At 59.1% G+C, this 16,141-nt stretch overlaps 1 protein-coding gene across 1 annotated transcript in view; it reads right to left on the bottom strand.

The window, feature by feature from the left end:
- Positions 1-9: 9 nt before the first annotated feature.
- Positions 10-16,141, bottom strand: part of AFAP1L1 (actin filament associated protein 1-like 1) — a 21,085-nt gene continuing 4,953 nt past the window's right edge. The window contains exons 2-19 of the mRNA XM_010184233.1: positions 7,783-7,911; positions 7,170-7,253; positions 6,707-6,804; positions 6,433-6,544; positions 6,083-6,181; positions 5,411-5,622; positions 4,874-5,053; positions 4,073-4,159; positions 3,717-3,810; positions 3,419-3,571; positions 2,750-2,961; positions 2,227-2,372; positions 1,763-1,850; positions 1,524-1,632; positions 1,147-1,311; positions 730-908; positions 424-552; positions 10-33 (exon numbers count right to left, since the gene is read on the bottom strand). Coding sequence (XP_010182535.1) covers positions 10-33; positions 424-552; positions 730-908; positions 1,147-1,311; positions 1,524-1,632; positions 1,763-1,850; positions 2,227-2,372; positions 2,750-2,961; positions 3,419-3,571; positions 3,717-3,810; positions 4,073-4,159; positions 4,874-5,053; positions 5,411-5,622; positions 6,083-6,181; positions 6,433-6,544; positions 6,707-6,804; positions 7,170-7,253; positions 7,783-7,911 — 2,300 coding nt within the window. The remainder of the gene's footprint in view (positions 34-423; positions 553-729; positions 909-1,146; positions 1,312-1,523; positions 1,633-1,762; positions 1,851-2,226; positions 2,373-2,749; positions 2,962-3,418; positions 3,572-3,716; positions 3,811-4,072; positions 4,160-4,873; positions 5,054-5,410; positions 5,623-6,082; positions 6,182-6,432; positions 6,545-6,706; positions 6,805-7,169; positions 7,254-7,782; positions 7,912-16,141) is intronic.

Below are 16,141 nucleotides of genomic sequence, written 5' to 3'. Positions count from 1 at the left end.
CAGCTTGGCTTAAGTCTGTTTCTTTTCCCATTCCTGCAGATAAAGGAAAAAAAGCAGGGGATGAGACGTTGCTGGAGAAGTGAGCACTGAGCCCTTCAAAGGCATCCCTCCCTGCTGGGGGCTTTGGACCACCCCAGCATCTTCAAAGCCTGGGCTTTCTGCTGCCCTGGGCATTGTAGAGGCAATGCTCTCCCTGCTGCACACCCAGCCCTGCACCTCCCAAATCTCCCTGTAAGCCAGGCTCACGCCAGCAGTGTCACTGAGCTGGGTCAGTCTGGCTGCAGGAGACCCTGGCAGTACCCCTCGCTTTTGGGGTAGGGAGCATCCTTGGTGGTCCCCAGATTTCATGGTCAAGCAAGAAGGATGGGATGAAGAATGTGATTTCCCATGGGGTGAGGGAGGAGAGGGGGAGTGAAGCAGGACCTTGGCCTTTCGCAGCACGTTTCCCTTGTTGGCAGGGAGGATGGAGGGACTCCTTTTCCTCAGTTCAGCTGCACTGTTAACGGGGACCAAGTGCTCAGGGGGGCTCCCATTTGGCTTGTTTGTAGCTTCCTGTGGAAAAGGGTGAGAAAGGAGGAGGAGGATTTAGGACACCCAGGGAACAAGATGTGGCTAAGCATAGTTGACAATGGGACAGCAGGGCCGTCCCTTCTTCCCCACACACTGCACCCCAAGCACCATTGCTGGGGGAAGCTGGCACTACAAGAGAGAGGAAGAAGGGACGCGTACCCCATTTTCAGCCTTGCCAGTCACAGCCAGCCCCAGGGCTGGCCCTCCCGCCAGCGACTGCTTCAGCCGCTCCTTCACTTCAGTCAGCTTGAGCTCCAGGTCGACGCGGCGCTCCTCGTTCTGCCGACACTGCTCCTCTAGCACCGCCACCTGCTGCTCCAGGTCCTGCAGCTTCGTCCCTGCTTGCACAAGCACACCCAGCTCAGCACCTTCGCCCGGGGATGAGGCCATGGGGATGGAAAAGCCACCCATCCTCCTGGCTGGGGACGCTAGATGGGGATGCCAGCCCTGCTCACAGCCACAATGCCATCACCAGCCCAGTGTCCCCATCCTACCCCAGCTCTGCAGCCTTCCCCCTCCCCGAACCCAAGTTCCCCTCAGCATCCCAGCTGCAGTGCTCGGATGGCACCAACCTACCCGTGCTGCCCTTCATGGCTTCCCGCAGCTCTCGCTTCTCTTTCCGTAGCAACATCAGCTCACTGCGGATCGATGCTTTCTCCTTCTCCAGCTTCTCCTTCTCCGTCAGAAACCGCCTGGCATCCTCCTCAGCTCGGTTCTTCCCGTACCTGTACTGGTTAGCATCTGCACACACAAGGAGAGCACGTGATGAAGGCTCTGGCCCTGGTTGCACCAATGCCACCCTAGGTCCAGCTGACTGGGTGCTGCTCAACTCATCACTCGTGTGCCAGAACCCACCAGCCCCAGCCCGGCTGCAGACCCCCTGGGAGAACAACGTCGTCCCGCACTGGCCAGGGTGCCCCCACTGAGGATTGTGGCCAGGGACCCCCACTCACTTGATGCGTGCCTCTTCACTTTGACTTGCGGGTCCACACGCCGTGACTTCTCGCTGCAGGAGGAAGCATGGCGCTTCACCTGGGCTCCTGCTGGCCGTGCTGGCTCCTCCTTGGTCTGCGGTGGTGATAGGAGGGAGAACGTGCTGAAACATCTGCTGGGCCAGCACGGCCTGGCCAAGGCTCCATGCAGCATCTTCTACAGCCCAGCCACAGTGATTGGAAAGGGCAAGCCCCTGAGCCACACTCACCTGAACCTTCTCGTAGGGAACATCGTCATACACCACACGGGAGGAGTCTGGCTGGTGGTCTTGGGAGGAGCTGGCCCACCTGCGAGACCAGGGATGAGGCTTTCCTTTCCAGGACATCCCTGCCAGCCCCCTAGAGAGCCCTTCCATCTCAAAGGATTTCCTGCATTGCTCTCCCAGCTTCGCTCATGAGTACTCACCCCACCCTACTCTCCCCTACCACGTGTATCCCTTAGGTCTTTCATCAGTGTTGATGAAATGCCTTGTTTTCCATCCTGCCCAAGGGAACCAGCAACCCCTATGACACTGGCTTTCCCCAAGATCCCAGCACACCCCTTCTCCCAACCTGTGCCTTTTTGAGGGGGCACACAGGGCTGAGGATCACCATCCCTACCCCAATGCTCTGCCCCTGGCACAGCTCCTTCCCAGCCCGCGGCACAGCAGGAGGACAGCCTTACAGGTAGGAGTGCCTCACAGCCGTCACTATGTTGGCGATAGTCTCCACATCCACATAGTCGTAGTGCAAGGCCTCTGGTGCTGTCTGGGAGCCCGTCTCCACCAAGAGGAGACCCAGCCAGCGGCCCAGGTCTTCAGAGCAGCTTGCCTGCAGGAGAGAGAAAGGGTTGGGGTGCATGTCCAGCTCCTGCCTCCTGACGCAAGGCCCAGCTGTGCAAGACTTAGGAGGGTCCAAGAAAGGGCACACAGGCACATATAGGAGGTCCCAGTCCCAAATCCCCAGCCACCCTCTGCAACCTCCCTGCTTCAGCCCTGCCAGCCTCCTCCCTGCCTTCAGCCTGAAAATACCTGCACGGCTGCCCTGGCTCACCCAAATGATACCCTGGGCTTCTTCAGCATGCAGGGGAGGGGAAAACAAGGCACTGATTTCATGCAAGTGTTGATCATCACAGGAGATGCTCCCTCAGCTTGGCAACCCTCTCCTTATGGGACCGGCACACCCTGCCCGCCCCGCTGCCCGCTCACCTCCAGCGCAGCCACCTCCTGCCCGTTGCGAAGGATGCGGAAAGCGAAGGGGTGTTTGGGGCCCAGCCCTGGAACCACCTCGCAGCCCCGCAGGATGATGGCATTGACGTGGGTCCGCAGGTCAGTGCGGTCCTTGTGGAAGTACAAGGTGTTGCCCTTCAGGCGACACCAGCGCTCCTTCCAGCACTGGTTAACCAGGACGCTGAGGTAGCCTGGGGGATGACAGGGGAAGGGTCTCAGCACCTTCTTGGCCAGACTTCAGGATAGCTTTAATGAGACATGGCTGCCCAGATAGAATGGCATGGGTCCCTAACCATTTGGGCCTTCTGTGCCTCAGTTTCCCCACAGAGAGCCAGCTGGGACATGCTGGCCCCAGGTGAGGTGCTGGCTCAGTGCCACACCATCACTTGAGCCTATTTCTGGGACATGGGGGACCTCTCACTGCTTCCCCATGCACCACAGGAATTTGCAGAGCCAGTACCAGGCACCGTTTCATATCCCAAGGGAGTCTCAGCTCTCCATCAGCTCAGTGAGCTTGCCCCTACCCCACTACCCCTTTACTCTCCAACCTGACCCTCATATGGCCATACTGAGGGGAAGGATGCCAGCTCCCCATCACTCCTGGCCCCACATGAACCAAGCCTTGTCTCTGTCCCAGTCCACACGAACCGCAACAGGGGATGTCCTCCTCTGTGGAGGAGGTCTGTGTGTCCTCGGGGGAAGGCTTCTTTTTGGAGAAGCTGATGATCCTGGTGATCTTCTTCCCTGCTGCCCGGCTCATCGAGCCCTTCAGGTCAGCCAAGCCGCTCTTTTTGCCTTTACCTGGAACAGAACATGGTAGCTGTGTGCCCCCAGCATGAGTCATGGCATCCCCTCTCACCAGTAGAGGATGCTTCCCAAGCTGTAGTGCAGAGCTGACCCCACTGGCCAGGGGAAAAGCCCATCTGGCTGGGGGCAGGGGCCATACCATGCTCGCTGGGCTCTCTGCGGGTTGCTGGGGAGCCGGTCTCTCCCATTGCCACACTGTCAGAGTCGGAGGTGTGCTTCTCCTGCGATAGTCGCTGCAAGGGGAGCGGAGCAGGCACCCTGTCAGCAGTGTACACCTGCATGACCCCCAGCGAGGCCACTATCGGCCCTTCATCCCTCCCGCCTGGGGCTGGGATGTACCCCTGGTGCCAGGGGTGCCCTGCAGAGCTGCTGTAAGGATGGGAAGGGGCCTCCCGTCCAGCACCAGGAGCTTGGTGCTCCTCCTGGTCCCCATTCCCCAGGCTCGCCTGCAGCAGCTCCACACAGCACCTTGGCAGGGCGGTTAGAAACCATCACCTTATCCAGGTCCATCTTGCACGGCATCAATGGGGAGGTGGGAGCTTCCATCCCACCCGCTGCCGGACTGCTCGCTTCCTTTATCACCTGCAGAGACAGCCCCCAGCAGCTGCTCAAAACGGACTTGAGGCCCAGGGCTACCTTCCCTGGCTGAGCATCCCCCCTTCTTGTCACCAAAGCGGGGCTGAACTATGAGGAGAGAGGTCCTAGTCTTTGCAGGACAGAACAGCGAGCCCTGCTTGAGGCATGAGACTGGCTTGCCTGGGGGATCGCACACACCTTGGCCCCTTCAAAACTGCAACCTGTTTTGCAGATTTTTGTCAGAGATTTTGGAAATCTCAGAGGTAATGGACTTGTGTGCCAAGCTGCTGTCATCCTGCCAGCACAGGACACCTGTTTTACAGGCTGGCACAGTGTGGCTTGCCCAGGCCATGTGAAATGGCCCCGTTTTCCCACGTTTGGGGTAACAGCTGGGTTTGTGGTGTGCACAGAGGCTCCTTTCCCACCCGCGGTCCCTTCCTTGCGGCCCCCGCCTCCACCCCCCGAACAAAGGCAGGAAAGGGCCACGGGGATGAGGAGGGGGAGAGCAAACATCCCCACCCCGCAGGGGCTATCGGCACCGGAGACGCTCAGGCCCTGGGAAGCAGCTGGCCAGCTCCCCGCAGCTGATAAGAGACAGGAGCAAAGCCCCCTTCCGATTCCAGTGGGGGCAAGGCCTTTCCCAGGGCAGCCCCCTCCCCTCCTCAGCCAGGGAGGACACCAAGACAGCCACCCTGGCGAAGCATGGGGTAGCCACGGTACCTTCAGCCACTCCTCAGCCTGCTCCTTGCTCTGCACGGCCAGCACCAGCGCCTCGGCCCCCGGCAGTGAGAATCGCAGCTCATGCTTCTTGCGCCGCCCATCCTTGGGGACGTAGATGACGTTGCAGGTGGCCAGGGGCACCTCCACGTGCGGCTGCCGGTCCTTGGAGCTTTTGTAGCACTGAGGGAAGCAAAGGGAGCTGCTCAGGGCTTGGCTGAATCATGCCCGTCCCAGGCAGAGTTGGTGTCCCTCCCAGGGTCCCTCATAGGTGACACTGATGGAGGTGGCTCAGTCTCTGCAACAGCCCCAGTGGCGGAGGGTTGCAGGGTGCCCTCTCACTCTGTGGGGGTCCCAAAAGAGGGAAGCCCTCTGTTTGCTTGCAAGGGAAGCGAGAGCAGCCCCTGCATGTGCTCGGCAGGGCAGTCGCAGCCTTGGGGCAGGGTCTTGGCTTGGATAATGCTGTTTTTCTTCATCTTGGACCTGACTGCCCTCCCAACCTGACAGTGGGTCTCTGTCCCCCACCAGCCCTGGGCTCACCAGCAGTTTGCTGTCCCGTATGATGGTGAGCTGCTTGGCCCACTGTCCAAAGCGCTTCTTGCGTAATAGGAAAGCGCAAATCCTGCAATCTTTCACCAGGTTCATGGAGGCTTCCTCTGACGGCCACTGGTGTGTCAGCTGCTGGCCCTTCCCCTCCTCCTCTTCCTCATCATACGACTCGTAAGAGCTGCTCATCGCATCCGAGTCATTGTCTGGAAGGAAGCAGGAGAGTCACCCCAAATGGCACCCTGGGGCCCTGCCTGCTGGGGATGTCTACACGCTGCCAGTGCTCCCTGTGCCCGATGGGCTCCAGCACAGAGCCTGGGACTCAGTATCAACCTCTGAAAACAGCGGTGCTTTCACCCTAGCCATCCCCATTTCCCTTCCAAACCAGGCAGGATGCTCGCAGGCCAGACGCCAGTCCCAGGTGCATCCAGCCAAACCCCTGGGCTGGCTTATTTCTTTGCAACCCTCAAATTTTGAAAGCCTGGATTAAACCTTCTGCCCACAGCATAGGACCAGGTGCTGGCCCTCTGCCCCACACTTCCTGCGTGAAGCATGGAGGTGCAGGGCTCCTCTGCCATGGCCCCCAGCCCAGCCCTCAAGCTTCCAACTTGGGACTGGACTTTGCCGAAGCTCTCCCCTCCTCAGTGAGGGCACCCAGATACCTACAGGAGTTTTTTTGCTCCCCGTTCATCCTGGTGACGGGGTAGTTGCTGTCTGCATCCTCATAGTAGCCATCTTCGATGGAGTTGGGGGGGCTGGAGCTGTCTGTGGAAGAAGCAGAGGGCAGCTGGGGCTGTTACACCTGGTAATTCCCCCAAGGATGCTCTGAGCAGCGAGCTGGGACAGAGCAAAGCACACCCTCCCGAGGCATCTCAGCAGCAGTCCAACCTTTCCCCATCACCCCCTTCCCAGGCAAGCCAGGGCAAACAACTCCTTGCATAAGAGCACAGCGAGAAGGGAAGGGCTTGCGGGGCTCTCTGCACCCTCCTGCCACCCCGGCGCGGAGCTGGACTCACTGCGGGAGGTGATGTACTCAGGAGCCTTGCCAGGGCCCAGGGGCAGGGCTTCCTCATAATAATCCTCAGGCGGGGGGGCGGTGGGCAGCGGTGGAGCAGGATCCACAGGAACCTACAGCAGAAACACCACCGGCATTAGCCAGGCAATGGCGAGGGTCGTGAGTCCCAGCAGCTACCATGATGGCAAAGGACAGGACGGGGTCCCAGCCCCAGCCACCGCCACCTCCCTGTGTGGGTGCAGAGTGGACCTCACAGGTGGGTGTTCAGGACTCACGTTTTTTGCCGTCTGGCTCCTTGCCAGCTCCAAGCCAACGCCATCACTGGTGTCCCCCTCCTCCTCCTGCATGTCCTGGAGATCCCGCAGGTCACAGTCTGCCCGGGGGCAAGCGGAGAGGGTGAAGGGAGCAGGAAACCCCAGAGCTGGCCTCACCAGCCATGCCCTCCAGGGGCCCCCAAGGCAAGCACCCATGGCCTTTTGCTAGGAAGGTGCTGGGAGATGGGCACTGCTGGTAAACGCAGCTAGTCCGAGGTGTGCATGGACCCCCGCATGGCCAGCTGCCAAGCAGCTTCAGGGGAGTGGGAGCAAGCGCCTGGGGTGACAGCGCCCAAGGATGCAGCTTTCACCCTCCTTCCCCAGAGCACCGCAAAAGCACTTGCTGTCAGCAGGGACTCCGAAGCCAGCACTGCACCCACCCAGCGTGACCACTGGCACGTCACTCTGGGACATCCACACGTACCAAACTCCTCAAAGAGAGACTCCACGAAGCTGGTGCCATTGCTCAGGGATGCCGTGTTGACGTACATGTAGTCCACGTCCTTCCCTGGGAGCAAAGGGATGTTCTCAGCCTGGGGGTGGACAGGGTGGCCGAGGCAAGCACTGGCACCCCTTCTCCCCACAAACACCACCCCAAGGACACAGGCCAGCCCGTGAGACATTCCTCCGGAGCAGGCTCCTGGGGGGCGGAGCAGCCCCCAGGGATGCTCCAGGAGGGCAGGAAGGTGGGGAGGCTGTGAAGCCCCAGGTGCACCCTCCCGGCCTTCCCGCGGAAACCTCTGTGCTGAGCAGAAACCGGTGGCAGGAAAACCGCTGCAAAGCAGCGTTTCCGCAGGGAGCAGCCTCCCCCCCGCAGCCATGGCAGGGCTGACGCCAGCCCCCACGCCTGCGGCGGGGGTAGCTGGGAAGAGAAAGCAGGGAGCAAAGCAGCCCGAGGGGGCTGAGGCTGTGCTGGGCACAGAGGCAGCTCATCCCTGCCCTGCAGAGGGTTTTCCCTACCCTGCTGGGGTTTTGGCTTGGGGACACGCACTGCCTCTGGGGACAGCCCCCGGGCACCGTGGGAGCGGGACACGGACCTGCGGGAGGCTGCAGCTTCTGCAGGATGGTGGAGACAGCCAGCTTCTTCTCCTGCGTGGTGGCACTCAGGTACTCGTGGTCCAGCAGCTTGAGCAAGACGCTGAGCTCTGGCAGGAGCTGGTCCAGCACTGGGGGGAGCACAGAAAAGCCCATCAGCCAGGGTGGTGTTGGGATGCTGGCGTTAAGACAGGGCAGAGAGGATGGAAATGTGTGGGAGAGCCCAGAGTGGGGGTCTTTCCCAGCTGGCCCAGCACGGCTCACTGGTGTTTGCTAAGCACGCACGTGCTCCTTCCACACACAAGCTCCTCCGCCTGCACGCAGACCGGGATGCATGCAGCCTGCTGAGCCTGTGAGAGGAAACACCAGCTCTGCAGGGCTACTGGACTGCTATCAAAGGGCTCAGCTCATGTATTTTTCCATGTAGATAAAACTACACCTCTGTCTGCCCGACAGTGTATTATTGCTGCTGGTGCCCTCTCGCTGTGCTGGGTGCTGGGTGGTGACGAAGGGAAGGAAGGGAAGGAAACCCAGATGCCATCTCCAGACCCACCTGGCAATGCTGCCCAGGGAGACGTCCTCCCCACCATGCCTGGTGGGGAACATTGGTCACCACCAGTGACCTCCCAGCCCAATGCCACCTCCACAGACTCCCCATACACAGGCTAGAGCCCTCCTCCTCATGCTTACTGACAGCAGCTCCACTGCCCTGCTGCCACCCCTCACCTGTATCATCCCAGCTCATCCAAACTGCTCCAAGGCCACCCCCCTCTTCCCTCTAAGTGGTCACTGCCCCATGGAGACTGCAGCACAAGAAGGGCTCTCTCCACCTGGGTCTGTGTTAGCCTGGAGGTGGCCAAGAGGTTCAGAGCAGTTGACATTTTGGCAAAGAGGAACTGCACGCACCAGAAGCCACCACTCGTCTGCTTTCCAGTGTGTGGGATCCCAGTACCCACCAGCTCCTGGGCTACTGCTGCACCTGAATACAGCCCAGCAGCAGACAGAACCAGACAGGGGAGATAGGGAGAGCCCAGCAAAAAGCAGCAAAACAGATTGTGCCTCAAATCACCACCATATGCACAACACATTAAAACTGTGGGGTTTCTCTTTGATGGAGTGATTCATGGGCTAGTTTTTATGAAGCAAAAGCACACCGCAGCTGTGGGGTTACCTGTGCAGCAAGCCTCCAGAAAACACTTGGGTGTTTGCATAACAGAGCAGGGCTACAAAACAAAGTTTCCCTGAAAGCAGAGTTTATGGTGCTGGCAGCAGCTGACCAACAGCTTTGGAAAAACATGTTGGTCAGGGATGGGAAGGATGGGGAGGACTTGAACAAGGCGAGCTCTGGACTCCAAATCACTCATGAGCTCCCACACCCCCAGCTCTGCATGTGCACCGACATCCTCATCCCAGGTCTTTTCCTGTGCCTTATCTCCTCTGAGCAGGATAAGAAAAAAGTGAGCTGGATCGAAAGCCAAGCTCCTGTTTCATCCTGGGCCATGCACCCACTCAGCTCCAGTGGCTCTCACGGTGGCTTCTGCAGGGCCCAGCGCTTGCAGGAGGTGTCCTGCATTGGAGAGCCCAAGTTCAGGGACACCAGCAAAGCCACAGCTCTGGAGGCTACAGAGCGTGGACAAAAAAGCTGCAGTTTCAGTGCAAGCGTGAGCTGGATCCCTTCCCTTGGCAGTAAATGAAAGTAATCATGGCACAGCTGGGGCAGCACGCAGCTGGCTTTGGGTCTCCAGGGACAGGAGGAGAGGCCAGAGGTGACTGCAGAGGCAGCTCCCTTGGCTTGCAAGGAAGGGAGAGCGTGTGTCTCGGCAGCACAGAGCACTGGGACACCCTGCCTGGGCTGTACCTGTCCCCACTGCTGCCCCTCCGGGCTCTGCCAGGGGAAGGGTCCTGGCAGAGCAGAGCTGGGCAGCTGTGAGGGCTGGCACGGGGCGTATTTCCCACAGGAGGGGCAGGGTGCTGTGCTGCTGCTGGGATCCTTGTTACTCATGTTCTATAATGAGCTCATCAAAACACTCATCAAAAACTGAGCTGATAATACCAGTTTGACTTAGGATTTCGGGTGCCCACCTTCCACCCCTGTGAGCCATGGTCTGAAGCACAGAGCGAGTCCCCTGGACCAGGCTGGCACTGCTGCCCAAAGCTGGGACAGCACAGTAAAACCAACTGCTGCTTCAAAGCTGCTCGGCTGAAGGGGAACTCAACATGAGTGGGTTGATGTGGATCAGTGCCCAGCTGAGATGAGCCCTTGGGCAAGGAGACAGCATGCCCAGCCCCGAATAGACATCTCCCCAGGACACAAGGCAGGATGCAGCTCACAAGCCTCTTCCTGCCACCCCAGGCGATGAGCTTCTATCTCTGCAAACCTTCTGCTTCCTCCTCCCTCCCCAGCGCCAAGCTAAACAGCAGCCTCAGGCCTTTCAGCAAGGGCAGCTTTGCCAGTGGTCACCTCCTGTGGGCAGGCCAAATGGGGTCAGGTAGCCCGCAGGCAGGGGGAGAAGCCTCAGCACAGCTCCAGAAGGAGCAATGAAGCCTGCGGAGCTGACAGCATCCCCCAGCACACAGGAAAGGAGTGAGGAAACAGAGGGCAAGTGGGGCTCCTGCTCCCTGACCTAAAAAAATAGCCCTCAGCAGACAGGCAGCCATGGCACCCAGGTCCTGCTGATGCTCTGACCACACACAGGAGAGCCTCAGGCTGTGAGGGAGGGTAAGCACTTGGCTGCCATGGCCCTCTCCTTGCCCCTCTGCAGAGGCAGGGAGGGAGAGAAGAAGGGTAGATCCTCCTTGGGGTGTTCGCACAAGGCCATGGTGCTCACCAGCATCCCCATCCCTGCTGTGTGTAGGACATCTCCCATCACAGCCACCAGCTCCCGTGTAAAGGCTTAGGACCAGCCGAAGGCAAAAGGACAAGCAGATTTCTATTAATGGTGAAAAAGCAGGCGGTGTACGTGGTGAGAGGGGCAAGGAGATCCCTCTACATACAAGAAACAGGAGTGCCCAATAAACGAGGTTTGTCGTCTGGCATGGCAGGGGGCTGAGCTCATCAGCAATGCCCCAACTGCCAGCTCTGAGCCGGGGCGCACGAAGCACGGCGCAGGGTGAGCACTGAAGGCGCCTTTGTTTCTCCCCAGCTGAGCTGTCCCCTCCGTCTCCCTTGTTAAACATCCTCCGAAATACAAGGAGGGGAGGCAGTCAAAGAGGCCTGTGATCCCAGGAGGGCACAGGGCCTGCTGAGCCAAGCCTCTGCCTGGGGGAGAGGAGGAAGGGAAGGAATTAATTTCCTACACTCATTAGGCTCCCAGCCTAAATAAGGTTAATGGGGTGGCTGCAGGAAGCAAGGGGAGATTGCTCCAGGCTTGCTGTTTGGAGAGCAGTGGGTGCCAATGTGACTGGCCCAAGGTTACCCAGCAAACAAGGTCAAGAGCGAGCACAGACCCTGCACCAGGCTGTGTCCGTGCCCACGCCACAGCAGGCAGGGACCAGGGATGGGGATGGGTGCGTGGGTGCTGGTGTCAGTGCATGACTCCGTCTTTGGGGGCTCTGGCAACTGTGGAGTGAAACTGCAGAGCCTGGGGATGGAGGCAGCAGCAGGACATCAAAGGGTTCCTGGGGAGAAGGCAGCACGACATCAGAGCAGTCACAGGCACCGAGCAGGGGACACAGCCAAAAAGGGACTCTGCAGTCCCCACTTGCCAAGCCACCGCCTTGCTCACAGGACGTCTCCGGCCTCACGCCTGCCTCTGGTGCTGACAAATGGCTCCCACCTGCTGCTTTCCTCTGAGGCTTCTCTTGCAACCAAAATCTCATGGGATTGCGCTGCTTTGCTGGGCTCAGGCTTTGGACACAGACATCCCAAGACAGGGAGCGACACCAGCCTCCCCTCCCAGAAACTCACTCCTCTCCACATTTGCCGCCTGTCCCGCTGCTGTGGCAGGACAGGGAGATGTCAGCGAGGTCTCCAAGCCTGGGAAGGCTAGGAGCCGCAGCAGCAGATGGCTTCAGCATTGACCAACTGGAGCTGGATGGGCTGGGGTAATCCAGGGCAGCTTTTTTGGGACAAGATGAGCACCAGGACGCTGCTGTTCAGGACAACGGGGCAGTATTTTCTCTCCTGCCCTAGAAGCAGCACCAAGCACGATGCTGGCAGAGGAGCTGCGTCCCTGTCAGTACCCCACCACCTCTCTCCACTCTGCACCCAGGCCAGCTCTATTTTTGGACCCCGCAAGTGCTCCCCTCCTCAGGGACCAGATAAGGGTCCAGGCGCTGCTGACAGCTGCAGAACCCATCTCCCCCTCCCCGGCCTCTGCTCCATCACATGAGCAGAAATCAGGTCTTGCTCCAGCAACCTGCAGAGAGGAGGAAGAGGAGGAGGAGGAGGAGGAAAAGGCTCTGGCCAAGCCAAGGCAGGAGTTTCCTGGTGTACAGACCCAGCTTTTGCAAGGGCAAACATAAGACAATGCACATGGGATTGTCACACCGAGCAAAGCTGCTCTGCAGCCTAAAAGAGAGCCCTGGGAGGGGTGATGCTGTTTCACAGCACCGTAATGCTGCAAGGCCGCTGCAATGGCTCTCCCGTCCTCCGCCTGCCCCCGGCTGCGCTTCCTCCGGCACCAGGTGAAGGCTGGGGGTGAGGGGGGCTGGGGGGAAATCGGATGCTGGGAGTGACGGCCATTGTTTGTAGCTAAAATAAAAACCAAGCAAAAATAAACCCTTCCTGTTGGCGTGGGCAGGGCCCTGGGACGCTCTGCCTGCCTGAACTGGGCTGCTTAGAGCTGCCACCGGCAGTAAACAAACGTTTATCGCTCCTGGGATGCCAGAAATAGATGGGGTGTGGGTCAAGGAAGGGGGCACAGCCAAGGGCTACCCCAGCACCCAATGACAGCGTTGGAGATGCCCCAGCCCCAGGAGGAGCCCTGCAGGGAGGTCGCCCACCCTGTGACAAACAGACCCAGCACTGCTGGTCACAGCACACAAAATGCTCTGTCCTCTCCATGGACTGATGCTGAGCCGCCTGCAAGAGACACCCGGGCACAGGGATGTGCCTCCATACCTCACTGGCAGCCCCCAGCCTCCTCCTGCCCCAGCTCCCTGAAGGAAGGCCAATGCCTCCTGAGCTCTTTACTGAGCTCCTGAGGCAGTTCCTGTTCCCATTCCCATTCTCAAGATTTCTTTCCAACCGGGAGGAGGCAGGCACGCAGTCGGCAAGGAAGTGCCTTGGCGGGGGTGGCGTGGTGCTCCCAGAATTGTTCCTCTGTGCAGAAGACTGGAGGACAGAGCACTGCCTGTCTGCGCCCTGCCTGTGGCCACTGCACCTCCAAGCAGGCAGAAGGGCAGCACTCAGCTCTCGGGAAGCGGCAGGGGTGAATGGGACATCCCTGCCAGCCAGGCTTAGCTTCCCAGCCAGCCATCACCAGCTGGGGCAAACTGGGATGAGTGGGACAGCCTGGCGGGGCCAGGAAGGCCAGTCTGGAAAGTACCTTCTCCTCCCAGCACTGTGCAGCTATGGAGCAACTTGGTGTGCTCCAGCCTGGAGGGCTTTTAGAGAAAAGCCAGCCATCAATGATCACACTTGAGCTCTGGTAACAGTGGAAGATTTGCTAAGGGGCCACTCCATGCACATGAATCATCTCCTCCCTGGAAACAAGGGCCCCTTGAGTGAGGCGGATGAGGGGAGCGTCTCGGACCCCGAGCACTTGGGGCTGGCTCTGATGTGGCTGGGAGACCACCACCCTCCCCAGCTCTCCCACTGTCCCAGCTGGTGCCTCCTCCCACCCCTTGCTGTGATTACCCCCTTGCCATTGGCCCCAGGACCCCTGCAGCCATCCCTGCTCGCCCAGTGACTCCCAGCTCGAGTGCTGCAGGATCTCTGGGCATTGTGGAGCACAAGGTGAGCTCAAACCTTCTGAACCATCCCCCAAACTCCCAGCACCTCCATGCTGCCTCCCCCCCACCCCGCACCCTGCCGAGCCAGGCAGCAGCAGGCAGGGCAAGGATGCATATCAACTGGGGATCTCATCATCATGACCTGACAGTAACTCACATCCTTAGCTGATAACCTTGGAAAATCAGTCCCAGGAGACGAGTGTGAAACCTGCTTGCTCCAGGGGGCAGGAGGTCCCCCACCAGCTCTCTGTCCCAGCAGAGTCACCTGCTGGCTCCTCTCCTTACAAGAAGGGGCCCACAGGGTTTGCAGGGCCACTCCATCCCACTCCAGCCCTGGGAGAGATGAAGATGAACAACCAGAGAGGTTAAATAGCGGGAAGGCTGCCCTGGCTGTGCCTGCTGAGCCGCCTTCATATGCGGCCCCATCTGTTTCCCAACGCTGTCGGGGGGAAAATCCTTCCCCAGCACAGCCCCAGCGGTACAGCCAGCTCAGCCACTTCCAGCAGCACTTGGGTGAAGGGTCCTGCGCCCGGCACAGTGCCCGTGCCAGCAGCAGCTCGTCTCCCCATTATAAATAGCACTGCAGAAAGCCTTATCGCATGGCTGTGCTCCCAGCCACTCGCCCACCTCAGCAGAGACTGGCTGAGCAGCAAGTGTGACCCGGGGCAGAGCCATGCTCTCAAGCACACTCTGCCCAATCCTTCTGCTTCACCATGGCCAAAGCAGTTTTTCCAAGTCCTTGCCATCTCCCCAGAAAGTGAAGCAGAGCAAAGGGAGCTGTGGTGCATGCCCGGGGCTGGTGCTCTGCCCACTGCACCCAGCCAGTGCCGAGAGCCCAGGCACAGAGAATTGGCTTCAGGAGCAAGACTCCAAACATTCCCATCCCAACGCACTCTTCTTCTGGAGGAGAGACAGTTTTGCATCATCCCCACCGTCTCACAAGTGAAAACAAGAGCCCTGAATAGAGAGCAGTGCAATTACAGGCCGGCAGAGCTTGCAAAGGGCAAAGATTATCACCGGCGTTCAGGCCCCTGCCAGCTCACACTGCAGAAACCATCACTCACTGCTGCAGGGCCAGTACAGCCTCTTCTTTAGAGAAGAGATTTAAATGGATTAAAGAGAAACTGGAGAACAAGGGTGGTGGTTCCCTCCTCACCGTGAAGCACCCCCTCTCAGCGTGGCCCAGAGGAAGAGGTGATGCCCTGCAGTGGAGCCCCAAGCTGAGTTGAGGCTCTCCTGGTGATGCCCACCCTCAGAGCATGCCTACGGGTGGAAAATCTCCCCCTTCACAGCATCCACACACCCAGAGCCGCAGCCTTGCCTCCACACCCTGTGTGCTCCGCTTGGTGCCCCAGCCCCCTTGGGCTGTGGCTCATGGAGTGGTGTCACCCCCACAGAGAGCCCCCAGACAGCGCCACAGAGCATTGGAGGGGCTGAGGCTATCTGAACTGGCATCACTGCTGGAAGAAACCACCAGGGCAGCCCTTCTTGGGCTGCAGGGTATGTCCTTCCTCTCAGCAGCTCACACTGAAGCAGAGCAGCTTCACAAGTGGTGCAGGCAATAATTAACAGACTGATTAAATTACCTACAAACATCTCCTGTGACCCAGGCAGATAAGGACCCTCCAGTGCCCCATGCTACAGCAGGACCCCTTCTCCAGGGACTGTTCTCACTCTGCTGACGCCTTAGTAACCCTTTCTCCACCTCCTGGGGCACACTGTGCTGGTTTACTTTAGCTCCCCAAAAGCAAACTTTCCTCCTTTAACCTGAAGAGACTGCAGCTACCCCCACCCTAGAGGAGGAGAGGAGGTGATTTCTGGGTTGCCCGCTCTTACTGCTGAGCACAGCAAGGAGTCGAGCAAATAAAAGCAGCCAGGTGAGATACCACTGAGTGACCCTGCCATGTCCCCAGGCAGGACAGGCAGTGTCCCCCTTCTGCCGCAGACACCTGAACCCTGTGGGGCTCTCAGCCCCAGGTACATGCTGGACCAGGTTCAGTATTTCCATGCTAAATTTCAATACTTGGCGCCTGTGTGGCAGGATGCTCCACAGGCCAGCCTGGGAGCAGGACTAGAGAACACGTTTAAATAATGAATGAAAAGGAGAGCTTTGACATGCCCTTTAAAGGAATCGTGAGGCAGGGGTGAGACCTGCTGAGTAATGTATAAAAAACAAGCTTCAGGCAGAGGGGAGATGTTAGGATTAGTCAGAATCCAGAATAAACTGTGTTTTCTCCAACCAAAATTTTGGTGTCGGCCTTTTCCAAACAAACTCTGCAGCACAGGGAGTAGCAGGTTGGTCTGGGCTCCTTTCTGACACCAAGAGAGGCCCTGGGACTGGTGCCACAGCTGTTTGCCCACCACAGTGATGGGCAGAGCACTGGGCAGCCTCCCCGGGTCACACCTTCCTGCCTGCTGTCACCTTGCTGTAGCCCTCCATCTCCACCAAACCTCAGCCTCCAAGAC

The sequence above is a fragment of the Mesitornis unicolor genome, unplaced genomic scaffold (assembly GCF_000695765.1).
Source record: "Mesitornis unicolor isolate BGI_N332 unplaced genomic scaffold, ASM69576v1 scaffold17645, whole genome shotgun sequence".
Classification (NCBI taxonomy): domain Eukaryota; kingdom Metazoa; phylum Chordata; class Aves; order Mesitornithiformes; family Mesitornithidae; genus Mesitornis; species Mesitornis unicolor.
Note: the sequence above shows the minus strand (reverse complement) of the source record. Positions and strands in the feature narration are given on the sequence as shown.